We start from the raw sequence: 22,660 nt of genomic DNA on the forward strand, positions 1-22,660 counted from the left end.
TATACTTTTTTAAAATTTTTTTTTTCCGATTATTCCTATGGGAGTTATAAGACATAGTTGTCCGATCCGGCTGGTTCCGACTTATATACTACTTGCGAAAGATATAAGATTTTTGGGGAAAGATTCAGCCCGATAGCTTTAAAACTGAGAGACTAGTTTGAGTAGAAACGGACTGACAGACGGACATGGCTAAATCGACTCGTCTAGTCATGCTGATCAAGAATATATATACTTTATGGGGTAGGAAACTTCTCCTTCACTGCGTTGCAAACTTCTGGCTGAAATTAATATACCCTCTGCAAGGGTATAAAAAAGGTATACAAATATTAAAAAAAAAAACACAGGCATAAAAAGTTGCAATGAAAAAATTCGTTAAAATTTAAGTATGTTGTTAAAGCTCGTTCAAAATGAAAAATAACAATGTTAGACTAAACTATTATTATTTTTGTGTACGAAAAAAATTAGTAAAATGGCTACTAAAATAAAAGTCTCGAACATCAGCAAATTAAGCAAATGTTTTAATAAATTACAAATAAGTATGGTAAGTGGCTTAAAAAAAACCTTAGATCTGCTTTAATGCGATCTTGCTTGTGAGCAAAAATTAGATGTTTGTCTTTAAACCTATGTGTTGTTAAAATGAGTTTAAAATGAAAAATAATAATCAGGGTATTCCCTAAACTGTTGAATTGCTACACTGTTGAATTTTGGTCGGCTGTTAATCAGCTGTTCCATACAAAATCAACTTACAGAAATTAAAGCAGTTCAACTGCCACGGTGCTGATGAAAATTTTGTTGAATTGCTGAAAACCAGAGTCGTCGCTTCTCTCGGCTAAAAATAACAGGGTCACTTGTAAGCATGGAGGAATTGCAATAGTATAAAATATCCAAGTAAGGGATATCTGACAGGATGCTGCCTGTCAGCAGTTCTTATAGATTAGTTTTTCGCTTATTTTCGACATTTTCCTTAATATAAAAATAATCTTTGCTAACCGCAGCCTGGCAATTTGACAATGTGACAAACAGCTGATAGAACATCTGACATCTTAGAATTGAAAATTCAAAAGGGAACTTTTAGGGTCGTTTCCTTAACTGCTGAAATTTTTGCTGAAATTGCTGAAATTAGACTCAACTATTTTTACTTTTTATACGAAAAAAAATCGTAGCAAGAGAGAACGGTTTAATCAATGCTACCTTCTACCTTTCCGACGAATCTGGTATACCCTTTATGCCCACTATTAAACCCACAAGCCGCCCAAAACTGTGCCGCCCATAGTTTCCATGCTAGAAAAAAGTTTCAGTTGATATGTATTTGCCCCCGATTGGGGTCGCCAACTCTAACGCCCACGAACGCCCATAATGCTTAAATCTGTCTGCCACCCACATAACCACATATTGAGATCACGGGTAGGTGGCGCATTTCAATCTCCCTTTTGCTTCTTCAGCTGAGTAACGGGTTTCTGATAGTCCATACACTCTGCTTTAGCGTTCTTCCTTGTTTTTGTTTGTTTGCAGCAGTATATTGGACGCAAGGACTAAATAAATTAAAAAATGAGCTGGTAAAGTGCAACAGTCGGCCGTTGACTTCCAAGATAGCAGATATCAAGAAACAGTAATTCTAGTCAAGTAAAAGCTCTAGTCTGGTATAAGACCTTAAAAAATTAGAGAAAGGGAGAATCCGTTTGGGTGTCTTCCCTGGGGTAGTCGTCTACGGAGTTTTCTACCAGGCACCATATCCAACAGCCCTTGAGGAGGACACAAATCGGAGCTCGAAAGAATCTTATCTTAGTCGGACCAGCGCCGCCATTGTCATCAAAGTACGTGGAGAGGATCAACAATAAGGAGGACATCCGACATACTGTGAGGTTTATGGTCGCAGTACCCATGATCCCCATGCTCCTGAAAATTGTTCAGCTGTTGGAGCCTTCCGTTCAAAAGCGTAGTGACCAATAACATACTTTGGAGAAAGTAGTGACGCAACATAAATGTGTTAATCGAGCCAATCAAAGCTAAAGTGAACCTATGCATTACCAAAGACCAATATCCTCAAATAATACAATTAAAGAACAAGTGAAAATCAAAAAAACATTGGAGGCATTCAAACATGTATTGAAATACATTTAAACCAAACGAATCAATAGACAAAGTGCGAATCATGATGAACAATTAGAGAGGACGAGTCGCTCCACCAGCCGTTGAAGAAGTGCATGCCTCTTCATAATATATCTATATATTTTGTGTTTAAGTGAATTGATATACTAAGAAACAGCCGTATTTTGGTGCACGTATATTTATATATATATATATCCAATATAATATTTTCCCAAGGCCCAGGATCCGGAGCGTCGAGATCTCATCGCCCAGGATTTAAAGAGGGGGTAAGTTTGTCGGAACAGTTGTGTGTGCAATTGCAAAAGCCCTCTGAGCGACTTGTGTAGTCGTGAATAGTCAGCATTTTGCTGGTGTGTCCACCTTAACAGGTGGTTAATTCGATACTTTCCGTTAACAAACATAATTGTCAATTAATTAATTACATATGCATGTAGGATTGGGGAATTTAGTATTAGTGTATCACCCTTGCAACGTAAGAGTAACAGCGACATCAACGGTTTAGGCCCTGTCCCTTATTTTGAATTTGAATTGCGCTCCTACAGTCCGTTTATTATTTTGTTATCCAATACTATTAATCGAGTACAGTAAAGAATATCGAGTACATAAGAGAACATCGAGTCTTTCTGAAAAAGCATGGAGTAAAAAATAGCGACGCTACCAAGAGGAGAGTGCAGCAAGTCATAAAGTGAAGAAGTCGTCCAGTACGTGGTTCCGCGAAGAAGTCGGTTTTTAAGACATACATATACGTTATATCAAGAAACAATTCGTTCATTAAAGTTTTAAGTAACATTCTGTAACTATTCCCAAATAAACTAAATTTGTATTATCCCACATCCATTATGTGCAATATGTCCAATATCATGTTATTTATCCATGGCGTACGCCGATGTATATTACCCAATAAATTTATAATGTAAAGAAGAAATCAAAACCATGAAGTGCTAGAACTTTAACAGTGGGGGTGTGCTGACGCGAGAAGTGGAGTAGGTGAAGAACAAGGACATAACTTTCAACGGACAACCTTGACAGTAGGGGATCGTATTGCGCGGCCCGCGACGATCCATTGGCACAAGAATGTATGAATGGGAGGGAATAAGGCCGAAACACAGCCCGATCGTATTGCGATCAAGCGACAGCTGAGCTTGTGGGGCAGTGTGGAGTGACGACTGACGAACTTACGACGTAGCTTATGCCGGCAAATGGTGCCTAAACATCGGACGCCTCTCCCTCGGTCCAAGTCCTTGTCAGGACTTGGGAACTTATATGCCCATATTATACTGCTATGCTCTTTTTAAAGGAAGTGACCAACCTCCAGCATATGTCTTTCTTGGCAAGACCAGAAACCTTTTGCACCAAAACGTACATTACTTATTTGAAGAAAAGGCCATTTAAAGGCGCAGCCACCTCCCGAAATTAGTCAAAGAACAGTATGCAAGGATAGTTCTAAATTGGGCAAATTCTTGTGGGGTCACTCTTGGCCCACAATAGTCCCTATTCAATTTTCACTACGATTCCCTGAATGAATATGTCATCCTTGATCAGTTTGCCAAAAGCAATGAAAAATGTACCTGGCGCTGAAAACATTCCACTTGATAGGGTACAAATTGTATTTAAGCAACTGAATTTACACGTCCTCTCCCTTTGGATACGGTTTGATTATGCCGATAAGCTGTTCTTTTTAGCGAATCTCTAAGTAAACAAGAATCCGCTTGAAATTGGAACAGCGATTTTAAGTGGCTATGTGCAGAGATACAATTTTACCAATTCGCCTATTGGTCTAAGTATGTATTATCGACGAATTTTGTAATACCAGAAGTTCCTATCGGTTTTGTCAATTTTGCTCATTAGAGTTTTACTTACGTAAAACCGTATAGTCAGGGAAAAAATAGTTCTAGTGAATGAGCCAAATAATGCATGAGTAACCGCATGAGTAAAGGTCCCATACAAACATATTTTCCATCACCTTGGTTTAATTTTTTAAAATTAAAATCATACAGGAGTAAATAATAAAAAAAATAAATATGGTTATATTGCCTTAAACCGAAGTTATAGCATACTAAAAGCATACCATGGAAAATAAAAATTGATTCCATTTAAAAATTATTTTTAGATGCGGTTTTCTATAAGAAAAATGTATAAGCAATATAGAACGTTATAGTCGTGTGTCTCGTCTATCAGATACCCCTCAGCATTTAAATTTAAAATTTATAGATGTTAATTTACGTGAAGATGACCGCTTTCGAACTAAAAACAGTTGGAAAAAACTTTTGCATACCAGAGTAAGACGTAGATTAATGAGAAAACAGAAAGATTTACAGCGCAGTTAAGTTTTTGTCCGTCAATTTAACCTGTAAGATTTCCGGTCCTTCTACTGCCTTCTAGTGCTTCTCAACACTGCCTATACGATCATCCGTCTCTTTTTGGCGCATGTGAATGCACTGCGAGTCAGTGTGAAAAGAGGAAATGTAAAAAGGGAGAAGCCCCCGCCCCAGCCACTAACTTTGTGTTTCAGAAATTTAGAGTTTACATTTTTTAGCTAGTTTTTACTTAACTTTAAGACATAAAAATAAAGATTTTGAGTTTGAAGCGGTGATGGGGCTTTTCTCCTAAAAGAGTTGAGGCCAAATGTTTTCAAAACGAGGGCAAATTGTAGGAGGATTCAATAAAATAACCCAAATTCTTCATATTTCAGCAATATTACAAAAATCTTTTTCTAGGGCAGTACCCTGTTTTAGCGTTTTTTTTTCAAAATAGGATATGAGATAGAAGTCTCTTACCCGCCTCGCGAGTTGCTTCATCCTTCATGATTTTACTATCACTTGGGTTTACTTAGTAAGATACGTAGCGAGTCGCAATTGTTCGTTTTGCCCGTTCGAAGGTTCTCGAATGAATGAGTCCTAAACACTGCTACTCTGCACAACTCTATCGTGTTCTTGTCACTCAGTAGTCACTTGTCATTTTTAATTTATTGTCTACTACTGCGCCGCAGTCGGCTAAGGTGAGTTAGCGTCTCAAACATGGAGCAAAATAAAGAGAAAATACGGCAATACGACAAAAATGCATCTCAAGCTGCCAATAAAATTTGTGCAGTTTATGAACCCGATACAGTGTTCATTTCCACCGCACAACGATGTTCGTTCTGGTGTAGAGGTGTAGAGTCAAAGATGCGCCACGCTCCGGAAGGTCTGTCGTCGAAAACTGCGATAAAATCGCTGCCGTAGCATCGCTCAAGAGCTGGGCATGAGTCATTAAACCGTTATAAACCATTTGAAGAAGCTTGGAGTCACTGAGAAGCTCGGTGTATGGGTGCCACACGACGCATGCGAAATGTTTCTGAACCGCAACAAAATCGACCCGTTTTTGTTGCGTATGGTGACTGGCGATGAAAAGGGGTTCACTTAAGACAACGTATGGCGCAAACGGTCGTGGTCAAAAAGCGGTGAAGCGGCCCAGACGGTGCCCAAGCCTGGATTGACGGCCATGAAAGTTCTTCTGTGTGTTTGGTGGGATTGGCAGGGAATCATCCACTATGAGCTGCTCCCCTATGCTCAAACGCTCAATTCGGACCTGAACTGCCAGCAACTGGACCGCTTGAAGGCAGCACTCATGCAGAAGAGACCAACTTCGATCAACAGAGGCCGAATTGTCTTCCATCAGGACAACGCCAGGACACACACATCTTTGGCGACGCGCCAGAAGCTCAGGGAGCTCGGATGGGAGGTTCTTTTGCATCCACCGTATAGTCCGGATCTCGCAGGAACTGATTACCACCTGTTTCTGTCCATGGCGAACGCGCTTGGAAGACTGAAGTTGACCACAAGAGAGTCCTGTGAACAGGGAAGCGAGCTTCTATAAGAGGGGCATTATTAAGTTGGCATCTCATTGGGATCGCGTCATCGAACCAAACGGCGCATGACTTGAATCGCATTATTGAAACCTATTTTATTAACAATTGAAAATTCAATAAAAATACCGCAGGACTTTTTTGACAACCTAATATTATTAATTCTCTCGAAACGGCTATCCTGACTGTTACGCGTCCTCGTGTGAATGGCTTAACAGGGTCTTATTTTTTATGTACTTGCAATATTAAAACAAGGAAGAACGCTATAGTCGAGTACCCCGACTATCAGATACCCGTTACTCAGCTAAAGGGACCAAAGGGAAATGGAGATATGCAAGCAGCAAAGCGAGATTGAAATGCGCCACCTACCGGCGGTAGACAGATTTAAGCGTTATGGGCGTTAGAGTGGGCGTGGCAATTTTTTTTTTTTGATCAATCGATAGGTATTGACGTGTCTCGTCATTACATTTCAGTTAAAATTTTTTATCTAGCATGAAAATTGTGGGCGTCACAGGTTTTCGCGGTTTGTGGGCGTTAAAGTGGGCGTGGCAAACTTTTTTTTGGTAAATCGATAGGTATTGATGAGAACAACACATTTCAGTTTAAATTTTTATTCTAGCATGAAAACTGTAGGAGCCACAGCTTTGGGCGGTTTGTGGGCGTTAAAGTGGGCGTGGCACATTGAAACAAACTTGCGCTGCGTAAGAAGCTCAGGAATCTGCACGCCAAATCTCAATAGCCTAGCTCTTATAGTTTCCGAGATCTCAGCGTTCATCCGGACAGACGGACATGGTTAGATCGACTCGGCTAGTGATCCTGATCAAGAATATATATACTTTATGGGGTCGGAAACGCATCCTTCTGCCTGTTACATACTTTCCGACGAATCTAGTATACCCTTTTACTCTACGAGTAACGGGTATAAAAAGGTCTAAAAAAAACGAATAATTCTATTCCATTTGAGATGAAAAGATTGGTATCCACAAAGACTCAAATCAAATTTAAATAAATACATATTTTTTAACCATATACCAATTACAGCGCAAGTCAAAATACTGTGGCAAAGATAGTTTAAGTAGTATTTTGAGATTTTGCATATCACATATCTCTAAGGCTTTGCAATTGACTTTAAAATGGGGGCTAAAAAAAAGTTATAACGAAAAGAACAGGCTTTGCAATGATACCACTTTCAATGTGATGACTCTTTGTTTATAGCTGCTATGCTCAACCAAACTTTTCACACTATTCTTACCCCAATCTCCCCTACTGTTGGTGCCACTTTAAGTACCAAGAACTGTTTTAAAGATCTTGTTAATACTTGTATATATTTATCTGACTTGGTTTTCCTGACTCTAGTCTCAACGTGTTTGGAACGAATTCTAAGCAGCTCACTGAATTTTTTCCAATAACTTTGTAAGAAATCTGTTTTGTTTTTCCATACAAAATATCTAACTTTTTGTAAGTTGTTGTGCTTTTGTACTTAAACTTTATTAACGCATCATGTTTGCCGGCCTTGCCTGCATTGGCTGGCCGGCCGCCCTGATCGTCCTCATCATGTCGGTTGCTTATCAAGCTATTGAGGCCCCTTAATGTGGTAATGATACGAATGTGGATAACTGCGGTGGTTTTTCGTCTTTCAATCTATTTATAATTATAATAACGTCAGTGTTAGCAAGGAGTTTTCAAGGTCATGTAGAGACCGTGGTGTAAGGATGACCTCCGTCAGTTCCAAGGAGGCTAGGTGACAGAACATTAATTCTGAACGCAATTATTATTGCTGATACTTCTTCTCCATCGCAACACAATTTGAAAGACGTTTTGAGTGCTTCGGCGGATACTTTGATTGATTGAAGATTTTGCTTCTACACATGGATTCGATGAGGCGCAAACACACCTGGTCACTCCACTACTATTACTCCAGGCTTCATCAGTCAAAAAGTTTCTGACCATTTGTGTTGTGAGTCTCTCAAACGCATAAGAAAGAGAAGCAAAATTTATGCTGACTACGGTAAGGATACTTCTACTGATTCCACGTTTAGACTAATTGTAAAGCGCTTTCGTCGCAAGGTTAATTCGGAAGTATTTGGATCTGAGGATTCAGACTCTCCTGGTCAAAAAAATTCAGGTCATGGAAACGGCTTTGCCTTCTTATCTGATGATCACATTGATAACCCATTCCCTCCACCAGAGCCTTCGAACTCCCTCCAGCCCCTGTGACTAGTAATTGTACAATAAGATCTACCAATAGAGGTAAAATTTCCCAAAATACTAAGGAAATTTCTGGAACTGCTACTTACTTGACTAAAGCACCTAAATCTTATAGTAGTATTAACTGCTATACTTATCAAACACTTTATTAAACTGAACTGTTCTCCTTCACTTCTTGTTCGCAATTGGCCGGTTTTACTTAGCGTCGGTTTTACATTCGATTACGTGAAGTTGGGTGCGATCAATATCGATACTTAACATTTTAGCAGAGTTGCCAGGTTGGCCACTTTACAACAGGAGATACTTTTAGATGCTAACGACTATTAAACAGCTAGCCGTTACATTCAAATACTTGTTGATATACATTTACAACAAAGAGTTATACTTAAATTTATCTATTCATAGCAGGGTTACACTTAATTATATACAAGACACTTACCCTACTACAATTCGGCCATCCTGACTGATTGATCACCTGATCAAGATATATTGATTTAGAAGTTATGCTTATTATATCTTTATAATATATGGTTACATAAGTTTCATTTTCTTGTTATACTTTACATTTTTATTTTTGTTTTTTAATTTTATTTTTATTCTTTATCCAATGTCTTAAATTTTGCGCACTCCAAACACCTAGATAAGGACTTCGTGCTAATTGAAACCCTTCGACGTCTTTTAATAAAAACCTGTCATTGCGCATCGCTTTTGCAATCACATATGGTCCCTTATGTTTGGGAATCAGTTTCCTAGCAGTCCCAACAGTCGAGTCAAAATTCTTCACCATTACATAGTCTCCTTTTTTATACCCTTTAGCCTTTACACGTCTTTTATTATGTAATTATACCCGTTACTCGTAGAGTAAAAGGGTATACTAGATTCGTCGGAAAGTATGTAACAGGCAGAAGGAAGCGTTTCCGACCCCATAAAGTATATATATTCTTGATCAGGATCACTAGCCGAGTCGATCTAGCCATGTCCGTCTGTCCGGCTGTCCGTCTGTCTGTCCGGATGAACGCTGAGATCTCGGAAACTATGAGAGCTAGGCTATTGAGATTTGGCGTACAGATTCCTGAGCTTCTTACGCAGCGCAAGTTTGTTTCAGTAAACTGCCACGCCCACTCTAACGCCCACAAACCGCCCAAAACTGTAACTCCTACAGTTTTGATGCTAGATAGAAAATTTTAACTTAAATGTATTGTTCTCTTCAATACATATCGATTGACCTAAAAAAAAGTTTGCCACGCCCACTTAAACGCCCACAAACCGCGAAAACCTGTGAAGCCCACAATATGCATGCTAGATAAAAAAATTTAACTGAAATGTATTGGTGTCGTCAATACCTATCGATTGATCCAAAAGCAAATTTGCCACGCCCACTCTAACGCCCATAACGCTTAAATCTGTCTACCGCCGGTAGGTGGCGCATTTTAATCTCGCTTTGCTGCTTGCATATCTCCATTTCCCTTTGAGTAACGGGTATCTGATAGCCGAGGTACTCGACTATAGCGTTCTTCCTTGTTTTTCATTATAATCTTAAACTTGTTTTTGGTGGGTCGCAGCGTTTTTTCTTATCTGTGCTAAACTATCTAATTTTGTATTTTCATTTATGTCCTCTAGCTTTTCCTTAAGTTCATCAACAATCTTTCCTTTTTGTTCTACTCCAAACAGCATTTTACTCGGAAGTTGTCTTATACTTCTAATCAACGTATTATTAAGAGCATGTTCTATTTTATCTATAGCATTGTCCCAGTATACACCTTTACTTTGATCAACTAATTTTGCTATCATTGGTCCAAGGCTCCAGTTAATCCTTTCGACTTGACCATTTGCCTGTGGTGAGCCTGTGGCTATCTTGATATGCTTCACATTATACTCTTACTTAAAACAACTACCGCGGTCAACATACCGTGTATGCCCTAAAGTAATCTTTTAGTGCCGTTATTACCTCCCTAGTACTTGTTGATTTAGTTGATAGAGTCTTACAAATTTCTTAAATCCGTCGACTACCACAAAAATATGCTTTTTTGCTCTCGATGAGTCTACTGGACCATAATGGTCAATGTGTATTAACTCGAATGGTTTGCTTCCCTTGGGAATACTGTTCAAAAAACCTTCTCTTTTACCTGATTTTGGTGAAAACGCTACACATTTTAAACAATTTTCTATATGCGCAACACACTTTTCTTTCAAGCTTGGAAACCAATACGTTTTTGAAATTATGTCCATCATTTTATCTCTTCCTACATGTCATATTTCGTTATGGTATTTATATAGTACCTGATTTTCCATTTCTTCTGGCACGTAAAATAGTATTTTATTGTCATTTGCTTTTCTGTACACTACACCATTTCTCATTTCAAATAATTTAAGTTCTGCGTTCTCTAAAACGGTTTTAAGCTTCTTAATTTTTAAATCTTTTCCTTGACAAATGACTAAATTTTCTTCAAAACTGTTGGTTTCTATTATTAAAATATTATTATACCTGCTGAGAGCATCCACATGTTGCATTTTGTTTCCAGCCCTGTGACATGTCTCAAGATCATAGTTTTCCATCTCCAAGGCCCATCTTGATATCTTCGGATTAAGTTCTGCCTTATTAAGTGTTAACTTAAGTGCAATACAGTCGGTTACTAGTCTCTCATGCTTTCCTTGCAAATATATCCTAAATCTACGAAGAGCATAAATAACCGCTAAAGTCTCGAGTTCAAAACTATGTAATTTTGCCTCATCTGCTGTACTACGCTTAGAGAAATAGAACACAGGGTGTAACTTGCCATCATCTTTCTTTTGTAACAGTACTGCACCAAATCCTAGAGCGCTCGCGTCACAATGTAATTCTGTATCGTCTTTGTAATTATATAACGCTAGTACTGGTGACTCAATAAGTTTTTCCTTTAGACTGAGAAAACAATTCATCTCTACTTAACCAAATTGAAATGGTTTGTCTTTCCTTAACAGGTCGTACAAAGGTTTTGCTATTGCAGAGAAATCCTTTATAAACCTTCGAAAAATGAAGAAAGTCCCAAAAAACTTTGTACTGCCTGTACCTTGGAGGGAACTGGAAAATTGTTTACGGCTTCAATGCCCTTATCGTCTGCCCTGATGCCATTCTCGGAAATCAAAAATCCTAAATACTTTATATTTGATTTTAAAAACTCACATTTATCCATTCTAAGTTCTAATCTGTTCTGTGTAAGCCTTTTAAAAATTTCATCTAATGATGACCATTATATCATCCATGTACACTACTACTTTGTTGTTTCTAATCATGTCATCGAAAACTTTATTAACAAAGCGTTGAGAACAGCCGGTGCGTTTTTGATACCCATTGGCATTCTTAAAAATTCAAATTGTCCTAGTGGTGTCACGAATAAAGTATATTTGACAGATTCTTCATTTACAAAAACATGAAAATATCCATTTTTAAGATCTAACTTCGAGAATACTTTTTTGTCAACTAATTTATCTAATAAATCATCGATGTGTGGCAGTGGGTAGTTGTCTTTTAGCAGTGCTTTGTTAAGTTTCCTATAATCAATGCATAATCTAATTTCACCTGTTTTCTTCTTGACTAATACTATCGGAGATGCAAATTCTGATTCGCTTGGTCTTATTATAGCGCTTTTCAAATATTCGTCTAGTAATATTTGAAGCTTATCCTTTTCTGTATATGATAATCGTCGATGACTACAACTGAAAGGTTTTGCATTATCTAGGCATAGCTTCATTTCTGCTCTAATCATTGGCTTTTCAGGTCTAGTTGCTTTTACATAACTGTTTTCAATTATTTTCAAGGCTCGACATTGTACTTGATAAGTAGTGCTTTTGTCCCAGTTAAATTCAATCGTTTCGTTGTTTGTACAGTCGATATTAAGTATTTCGGTTTCAAAATTGTCAATTTCCAGTTGCCTGTTTACATTTGTACATTCCGTTTTTTCATTGTTAAGTCTCATAACTGTCTGACCGATATTTCCACTATTTCGTCTCGTAACTGTTTGACCGTCGTTTTCACTATTTCGTCTCGTAACTGTTTGACTCGTTGTTTCACTGTTTCGTCCCGTAACTGTTTGACTCATTGTTTCATTGTTTCGTATCATCGCCCTGTGACCTATTCTTTTATTATGACCTTTCACGACTGCATGTTTCGCTTTTACAACATCAGTCGCCAATTCCAAAACATTCTCGGTTATATAGTCATCTAAACACTCAATATTATGATTTAGTTCAGCAATGCGTAACGACAGATCCCTAATAGCACTCGTCGTGTTATGTTTTGATATATCTTCTACAGTTATCATCTTTAAAGTTCTTAAATCTAAATTTAAATCGCAAGCATCCATGAAATTTCTACCCAAAACCACATCATGTATCATAGACTCATTGGCAACAACTGTTAAATTGAAGTAACATTTTATTTTTCCTTTTAATACAAAACATAAAATTTTTCCATAGATTTCTAATGGGCTTCTATTTATACCAAAATAATGTTCTTTAACTTCATGTAGTTTGGCCTCCCTGGGCAACAAAGATAATTTAATCAATGAAATTGGACTGCCAGAGTCTAAGATTCATGCTGTAACCATAGGAGATATAATTTGATTGTCAAAATAAATTTTAATACACCTTACATATTTATTTTCAGCATTTTCCTTCCTTTCCTCGTATTGGGCTACGAAGTGGCCGAACTTGCCACAAGCATAGCAGGATCTTGGCACCCTTGCTGGCTTTCGACAATCCTTAGCGATGTGTCCTCTGGCGTTGCGATTACCGCAGCGGAATCCTCCGTTGTCGTTCCTATTCCTGTTCAGCTCCTTCGACACCAACTCCTTTGGCTTGTCCAAACGGATACCAGCAAACGCACGGAGAATTTGCATCGGATCTGTGAAGCATTGGATCCGGGCTTGATCACGCACATTCTGTGCTGGTATTCCCTCGACTATCTGGTCAACCAATTCGTCCGGTTCGATGTTGATGCTGCTTGCTAGCATTGTCCTTGCCTCAAAATACACCGCGAACTTTTCGGAATGATGCCACTTTAAATCTTCAAATTTGCGTCGCGCCTCTGCTTTTGAAAGCTTATCGCCGAATGCTAATATCAGCTGTTCCAAAAGATTCTCTGCCGACTCCATAATACGCGTTGCATTTGCATGCAACCAGCGCTGAGCGACACCCTTCAGTTTGGACACAATCACCATCTTCATGCCCACTGCATCCAGGTTGTACATTTCAGCAGTGTTGCGTACTTGCTGGGTCCAAATGTTTGCACAAGAAGATCCATCAAAATCCATGATGATTTCCTAGGCAAATGAAAGGGACATATTTGGCGCTTCTAGTCCTTTGTTTACAACTGCCACTCGTTGTTGCTCAACACTGTTTCTTACATCGATATCGGTTCCGCTATCGATATTAGCACTTCCATCGGTGCTTGGTATTCTTCCGCCAACTGCTTCCTCGAAGATTTCGCCTTGCACTGCTCGCTTTACTCCCTCACTGCTTGGTTGCAGTTTTCGGCCATGTTGATGTTACTTGTGCAAGAATGTTCTGCAGCTCCTTTTTACCAGCTTCGATTTCAGTACAATACTCCTTCGGCTACAGCAAACCACTCGTCTCCCTTGGGCCTTGAAGCCGCTGCAGGAATCAGTTCCGACCTAGGGTTGGCATCCTCAGCAGAGAAATCCTCCCCCAAGTCATCTTCCGGCTCTAACTCCTGAACCCGATCAGCAAGGAGCTCGTTTTCAGAGTACTGCGGCAGTGGGGACTCCGGGCGAGTTCCACGAACTAGCGGGTCCACGCCATTTAGTCGTGCCGCCAGTTCGGCCTTATTGCCGATCGTCGGCAAGTTTAATGCCGCCAACCACCTTTTGAGCTGGACGACCGTGAACTGTTGGACATCAATTAGATCCGTTTTATGGGTCAGAACCAATTCTGAAGTTTATAGTAGTATAAACTGCTATACTTATTAAACACTTCATTAAACTGAACTGCTCTCCTTCACTTCTTATTCGCAATTGGCCGGTTTTACATAGCGTCGGTTTTACATTCGATTACGTGAAGTTGGTTGCGATCAATATCGATACTTAACATTTTAGCAGAGTTGCCAGGTTGGCTACTTTACAACAGGAGATACTTTTAGATGCTAACGACTATTATACCCCCTTCCCATACAGTCCATTCGTTAGAAACGGTTGGGATTTTTGACAAATGTGAAACTCCGATTCCCACAGCTAGCCGTTACATTCAAATACTTGTTGATATACATTTACAACAAAGAGTTATACTTAAATATATTATTCATAGCAGGGTTACACTTAATTATATACAATACACTTATCCTACTACAATCTGACCCCCGACCTCCCGCCTTTGTGATAAAGGGTGTTACTGATGGGAAATAACTTATGAATGTCGTTAAGGCTGCTACAACCAATATAAGAAAACTGGACCTGCTACAGTTAGACCGCGATACGTACAAGATAGTTCAACATATATTGTGGAGTAATTGTAACCCCTTTAAATCTTGGCAATTAAAAAGTGACTTTAAGTGACTTTAAGTGCGACTTTAAGTCGTTGGCATATCCGTCATTACTATAGTCCCTCCTGAACGCCGAGATGATCTTTTTAGGTGTTATAATTGCCAGTATATTGGACACATAAACAACATACTGTTTCTTGCCTCCCAAATGCGCTAACTGTGGTGGTTATTATGAATCTCGAAACCCTGTTTTGCATTAATTGCGGTTCGAACCGCAGTGGAGGCTACCGCAAATGTCCAGCTTTTCTAGAAGCAATTGCTGGTCGCAAATCTGGAACAACAAAAAAAACATCAATTAAATTTTTCTTCCTTCTCAGAGTGCTTGGGGCCCAGCTAAACACTCCCCGTCTTTTGGGTCTAGCACTTCCAATTTAATGCAACGCGCACCAGAGGCTTCTCCGTATAGTGCAGGCTTTGAACTACTTTGTTACGTACGCCCTCCCCATACAAATATTAACAACTGTCTTAAGTTGAAGGTAGGGGCCCTAATGACTAACCACACTCCAATGGATAAGGGCAAAACAGCAAAAACAATTCGACAACTCATGGGTGTCGCGTGGCCAGAACAACGACCACGATCGACCTGCTCGTAACCGTACTCCAGTAAGGTGGCAAGGTGTACCAGCCGGCCGTTGACTCCTAAAATAGGGGAAATAGAGAAACAGTACCCCTAGGTGGGAACACCCAGTTAACTCATCCAACATGGGGGAGCTAGCGAAAGCTCTAGTCCGGTATAAACGACCCCAGTCAAATAGAGAAGTCAGACAGAAATTGTTCTGATCTCTCCCTGACAGTGGTCTAGATGTACAACTACCATCAACACAGACCACGACTGGAAGAAGGCTGGTGTCCAGAAGGATGTCTTGACCGTCTCCCTACGATCAACTTCACTCAGGAGAAAGTCCTGATTACTGGTCCTGCGCTCGACCACATTCTAGAGGAAGTCAACCTGAAAAAAAAATATCCTGAAGGACGAAAAGAACTAGTGAACCAGGTGTAGGACCCCAAGTTGGGCGGCGAAACCTCCAATGTGATTAACCACGTAGAGATCGTTGACCACAGGGATGATATTCAAGATGTCAACAAGACCCTTAAGCTCATAGCTGGACTACTACTGGTTATAGTGATCCTTAAGGTTGTTAGGATCTACAAGCGCCCTGTTCAGAGACGCCGCGACCAACATCATGCCCTGGAGACAGTGGTGACCCACATCGGAGCATAAGCCGAGCAGTTGCAGTGAAGTGAAACAACAACAAGACAATAAAAACCAATAAAAGGCAAATAAACTGCATTCAAAGTTAACAAAAAGTAAATCGCCAAAAACAATTACAAACAATTTGAGAGTACATGCATTTCTGAATGCAAGTGTAAACAGAACCATCTAATACATACGTGAACAAGAAATTGGAGCTGAACCGACCAGCCCCAGCTCGAGCATTGGAACTGACGTGCGCCTCAGTGGAACTGTCATACGATGCATACATACATACATATCTATACAGCGATAGTGTTATTTTTTTTTGTGTAACGTAATTTTTGTGTTTTGTTTTTGTAAACCGCCATCAAGTCTTGCACGTATATATATATATTAACCAATTATAAAATCTTCCAAAGCCCAGAATCCGGAGCGTCGAGATCTCATCGCCCACGATTAAAAGGAGAGTTAGTTCGTCGGAACACGGTTCCTTTCTTTTAAATACATATTTATATATCCGTGCACCATGATTACCTCAGAAGCTTTAGCAATAACTATAGACACTGATCCACAATTTAACCTAAGAGTTATATACTTGTTATCAAAAGCAACCTCACCAATAACACTGAATGAATTGAAGTACTTATATTTTGAGACCTTCCGTCTAGATTTTTCACCACTTGCCCACTGTAATAAGACCGAAAAGGCAATAATTATCTCTACCGTTCCAACGGTCATTGTCCTCTCCCGTCTAGGTAAGAATTTATTTTTGGGCAATGTTAATACTTTCCTAGTTAAGGCAAAGAATTATTCTGTTAGGAATTCATGTAATAATATATAATATCCATATATAATAATTGTTTCATATATATAATCTTTTAGATATACTTTTCTTTTTTTTACCTTTTTCTACCTTTTTTATTCATAATAATTAGATGTTAATTTTTCAGCGGCGAGTATCAGCCTTGTAATTGTATGTACAATTGCAAGAGCCCTCTGAGCGACGTTTGTAGTCGTGAATAGTCAGCATTTTGCTGATGTGTGCAAGTTATCAAACCTGTGAAACGGTTCCACTTATGGAATTTATAAACAAATTTTTGAATTCAATCTCAGCTATGTTACCCTTGCCTTTAGCGACATTGCCTTTGCCTTTGTTTAAGATTTTGCCTTTGCCATCTACTTCGAGGGCCGCGCTTGACCGTCCTGCTAAGATAAATAAACCAATCGTAAAGTAAACACAAGCTTCCGTTCGAAGCCCAAACTTTTCCGTTCAAAGCCCACAGTATTGCGTTCTAAGTTCAGAACATATTGCGTTCCGATTTTCAATCAAATTGCATCGGCCAGCATAATTTCATTTCACAACGAGATGCGACATTTTCAGCATAAGCTTCAGCATAAGTTCTGGAAGCTTAAGAAAAGGAAAGCTTCTGGCCGAGGTTCATTGGATAATTTTTTAGAATTAAGAGTCAGTCCAATTTTATCCGAGACCGCGATCGGTTCACAATTTTTAAAAAGTGACTTGTATTAATTGTGTTTAAGAAGAAAGGTTTATCACCCGAGTTTTAAAAATAAAAAATAAATTTTTTTAGTTCATCTACTATCGACGAATTTAATTTGCACCTTCACAGGTGGTAAAGTCGATACTCTCCGCAAATACAATAACTGTCAATTAATTTAATCCCTATATAAATTAGCCAATATTATGTTACTCAACCCCGGCAGACGACGACATAAATATTATTTAATAATTTATAATGTGAAAAAGAATTCGAAACCATGGTGTGCTAGAGCTTCGTTAAGGGGGTGTGCTGACGCGAGAAGTGGAGTAGGTCAAGAACAATGACATAACTTTTTACGGACAACCTTGACAATAGGGGATCGTATTGCGCGGCCCGCGACGATCCATTGGCACACGAATGTGTGAAGGGGAGGGAATATGGCCAAAACACAGCCCGATCGTATTGCGATCAAGCGACAGCTAAGTTTGTTGGGCAGTGTGGTCTGATGACTGACGAACTTTATGACTAATATTATTTTCCAGGAACTTTTAATATTTATTCTCGTTATGCTGGAGAGGAGAGAGGCTTACCAAGATCCCACGACCCGAATACGACGTAGCTTACGCCGTCAAATGGTGCCTGAATATCGGACGCCTCTCCCTCGGCCTAAGTCCTTGTCAGGACTCGTGCACTAATATGGTCACGTAACAGAATTGGCGCGCAACGTCTAGGATATTTCATATTCCTTAAGGAATTTTACCAGGGTCCACAATCTCGGTACCTGCGGTATCGGATTGGATGTACCTAGGGATGGCATAGCTTTCATCTTTATTTGCCATGAGTAGTTTGACTGTTTGATAGAGCAGGGAGCTTAAATAATTTTAAATATGCGCAAACTTATTTATTTTGTCTTTAAATAAGTAACTTTAAACTTCTGTGACTGTCCGTGTTGAGAGGCCTCTCAATCAGAACTTTGTCTCAGAATAGTGGCTCGACTTTAAAATGTTTTAATTTGTTGTCTATTACAATCGTAGGAATTCCCTGTTTTGTTCATGGACAAATTTACCAGAATTTCCTTAAATCAAGAACTATGAGTTATCCTTTTTATAATACTATACCTATAGCTAAGTGCCGACCGACTTTTTGTTGAAAGTAACGTAAATACAATTTATAGGTGCTTTCTGGCCGACGCCCCACGACGTACTAGTCATTTGTCAGGTCGTTTGATAGGTTTCAGTCCAAAAAGAGCAGGAGCGCAAATTTAAAATTTGTTATCTAGCATGAAAATGGTGGGCGTCACAGGTTTGGGCGGTTTTTGGGCGTTAAAGTGGGCATGGCAAACTTTTTTTTGGGTCTATCGATGGGTATTGATGAGAACAATACATTTCAGTTAACATTTTTATTCTAGCATCAAAACTGTAGGAGCCACCGTTTTGGGCGGTTTGTGGGCGTTATAGTGGGCGTGGCACTCTGCTGAAACAAACTAGTTTCCGAGATCTCAGCGTTCATCCGGACGGACAGACGGACATGGCTAGATCGACTCGGCTAGTGATCCTGATGAAGAACATTTATTCTTTATGGGGTCGGAAACGCTTCCTTCTGCCTGTTACATACTTTCCGACGAATGTAGTATACCCTTTTACTCTACGAGAAACGGGTATAAATAGGGAAAACATGTCATGTCTACATGGACGACTTTATAATATTCTCAAACTCAATTGAACAACATTATAAAGACTTAAACAAAATTTTAAATATATTACTAACGGCAAACATGAAAATCTCTTTAGAAAAATCAAAGTTTTTTAAACGCGAAACCAGTTTTCTAGGACACATCGTATCTTATAACGTCATCAAGACAGACCCAGAAAAAATTGACACCATTATTAAATATCAGCTTCCAAAAAATATTCGGGAACTAAGAAGTTTCTTAGGCCTTACGGGCTATTATAGAAAATTTTTTTTTAATTACGCCTCTATAGCCAAACCTCTAACAAAATATCTTGGAGGTCATAATGGCAAAATTTCAAAAAGAATGTCAAAAAAAATGTTAATACAGCTAGATGACCTAGCTATTAAAGCTTTTAACGAGCTGAAAGAAAATCTCATTGCTCAAGTAGAATTAGTTCAACCGGATTATAATAAAAAATTTACCTTGACCACCGACGCTTCGGACGTCGCAATTGGTGCAGTATTATCTCAAGAAGGTAAACCAATTACTTTTATTTCAAAAACCTTGACTAAAACGGAACAAGTTTATGCAACTAATAAGAAGGAACTTTTAACCATAGTATGGGCTCTTAAAAATCTAAGAAACTACTTATAATTGAAATCCAAACCGATCATCAACCATTATCTTTCGCAATCTCTAATAAAAATCCTAATATCGAAATGAAACGCTGGTACTCCTTCATAGAAAGTTTCACTCCAAAAGTCATTTATAAGCCAGGTACAACTAATGTAGTTGCAGACGCCCTATCAAGGATTCAGATCAACAACTTAACTTACAGTAACGAATCGGTCTCAGATCTAAACATTCAGCGTTCAGCAGAGAGTAGTTTTGAGAGTGTTATACCCGTAAACCCCTAAACCAGTTTAAGCAACAATTGCTATTAGCAACGGGGAGGTATACAATACATGAGTCGATTAATATATTCGAAAATACCAGACATATAGTAGAATTTGACACTCCAGAAAATTTGATATCAATATTAAGGGAATATATTCCTCTTAATTTAACGGTAGGTATTCATTGCACTTTAGAGGACTTTTATAGAATTTAAAAACCACTTAAAGATAATTTTGTGAATAAATTTTTGTATACAAGAATATTTGTTCAAGATGTGGAAAATTCTGAAGACAGAGCACTTATAATCGAAGAAACAAATAGCAGAGCACACAGGGGACTTGACGAAAATTATAAACAAACCAGTAGATTGTATTTCTGGCCAAACTTACTTACAAAATTAAAATATATACAAAATTGTACAATTTGCAATGAAAACAAGTATAACAGACACCCAATTAAAATTCCAATTGGAGAAGCCCCAATCCCGAGTAAGGAAGGCGAAAATTTACACATCGACACATATTACGCGCAAAGTCTTACTTTCATAACTTGCATTGACGCTTACTCAAACTTTTTAGTAGTAAAAGAAATCCAAAATAAATTAAATATCGAAAACAAATTAATGGAACTTCTTCAACAATTTCCGCAAGCCAAAGTAATAATGACCGATAGTGAACCAAGCTTTACCTCGGCCCAATTGCGGTTGCGGTGCGGTTTAACTTTACATTACGCAGACCCGAGGCACAGTACCTCAAACGGACAAGTTGAAAGGGAACATTCGACACTAACAGAATTAGCTCGATGCATTAAAAAATAATTTAATTTAACCGACTTTTCCGAAATAGTAATAAGAGCCGCTCAAGAATATAATCAGAGCATTCATTCTGCAACGAACCAAAAACCTTTTGACGTACTATATAATAAAATAAAGCACGATAACATTCCTCAAATTTTAAAAAATACACAAGAGAAAATGTTAGAAACACATAATGAAAACAGAAAAGAACAAGTATATCACGTAGGACAGGTAGTTTATGAAAAGAAACACGGAGAAAGAAATAAACTTAGAACTATATATAAAAAACAGTAGTTAAAGAAAATTTACCTAACAAAATAATAATCAACAATAGAAATAGAATTATTCACAAAAATAATATAAAATTCTAAAAATTTATATGTTACTTTTTTTTACCTTTTCCAGAAAATGTTTTATCAGGTGCTCATACTACACCTTGTTTTATTAACAAAATCAGAAATAATTGGCTATACAAGTCACGAGTATCTTTTATTCACGGGCAATAAAGACGTATTGACGTATGATTCATACGCAGAATTATTCCACGTAACTAACTTAAGTTTTTATAAAGAAATAATAAAATTGGAATCAGATAATATAAAAAGGGATACTCGATAATGGGAAGATAAATATGACATAGAAGTAATCGAATTAATTTTATCACAATTAATATCAACTAGATCAAAAAGGGGGATAAATGATATAGGCACTGTGTGGAAATGGTTAGCTGGAACTCCGGATCATGATGATTTTATTAAAATACGGAATAAAATCGATGAATTAATTGAAAATAATAATAAGCAATTTATTATCAATTCCAAACTGTTAAAAGAAATAGAATCTCTCTGATGATTTTAAAAATGTTTTTATTGATCAAGATTTACCACTGCGAAAACATCGCTTACGATTATTAACATTTGATCTGCAAAATTTAATTGACACAATCACACTAGCAAAAATTGACGTTTGTAATACCAAAATATTAAACAATGATGACATCATGGAAATATTAAAACATGAACAAAAACCAGTAATTATCGCTGACTTAATGGACATCTCTGTTTTTAAAATCGCACTGCATAAAGAACTAGTAATAATTTATATAAAGTACCCAATAATAAAAAACAGAAGCGAAATATATCACGCTAGAGCGATTTCTCAAATCGATGGGAAACTAGTACTTGCGCAAAATGCGCAAATATGTTGTATGAAATGTCTAACTTTAAGAATGAACTTTTTAATAATTATTGCACTATAAATAATGAAAAAACTTGTTTTACCCGCTTATTAAATGGCGAGAGATCCACTTGTAAAAAAATAAGAGAGAAAAATAAAAAAATAGACATCATACAAGATGGTGCCATTCTTATAAATGGTAACAATATTGTGAACAACTCCCATTTAAACGGTTTGTTTTTGATAACATTTAATGGTACAACCGAAATTAATAATATTTCATATACCAATTTGGAAAACAAAATTCTTAACTACTTAACTACGAACCACTTCAAAAATTATGAAATATCCGATTACATATTGTTGGGGCGGGGTGGCTTGATCCATGAAATAGTTGAAGCCCCAAGATCGAATGGTACGCATAAAAACACGATGGGTACTTTAGGGGTTTTTACGCGACGTGCGTAGATGTTTATTGGATCACTTTGAAATAAGAACTGCTTAAGCCTAACTTAACTTAAGCGCTCCAGAGCAGAGCGGAGACTTAGGGGAGAGATGAAGAGAGAGCGGACGGCAGTGCGAGCGCGCGAGATGTAGACATCTGGATAAAACTGCCGCTCGACACTGCCACCTGAAATTAAACGCCCTTTTGGCGTAAACACATATTATCAAATAACTCAGAACTTTCTTGAGATAATATAAACATTTTAAATCCATTCATTAAAATTA

General features: G+C 38.1%; 2 protein-coding genes across 8 annotated transcripts in view; both read right to left on the minus strand.

The window, feature by feature from the left end:
• Window positions 1–22,660, minus strand: part of LOC139355046 (uncharacterized) — a 118,993-nt gene that overhangs the window by 28,918 nt on the left and 67,415 nt on the right. The gene's annotated exons all lie outside the window — the stretch shown is intronic.
• On the minus strand, window positions 840–14,820 carry LOC139355048 (uncharacterized). Its single transcript, XM_070999335.1, has 2 exons — window positions 12,793–14,820; window positions 840–12,737 (listed from the first exon to the last, which is right to left on the minus strand). The coding sequence occupies exons 1-2, from the start codon at window positions 13,450–13,452 to the stop codon at window positions 12,726–12,728; spliced, it is 672 nt and encodes a 223-aa protein (XP_070855436.1). The 5' UTR covers window positions 13,453–14,820; the 3' UTR covers window positions 840–12,725.

Source organism: Drosophila suzukii, unplaced genomic scaffold, assembly GCF_043229965.1.
Source record: "Drosophila suzukii unplaced genomic scaffold, CBGP_Dsuzu_IsoJpt1.0 scf_7, whole genome shotgun sequence".
Taxonomy (NCBI): domain Eukaryota; kingdom Metazoa; phylum Arthropoda; class Insecta; order Diptera; family Drosophilidae; genus Drosophila; species Drosophila suzukii.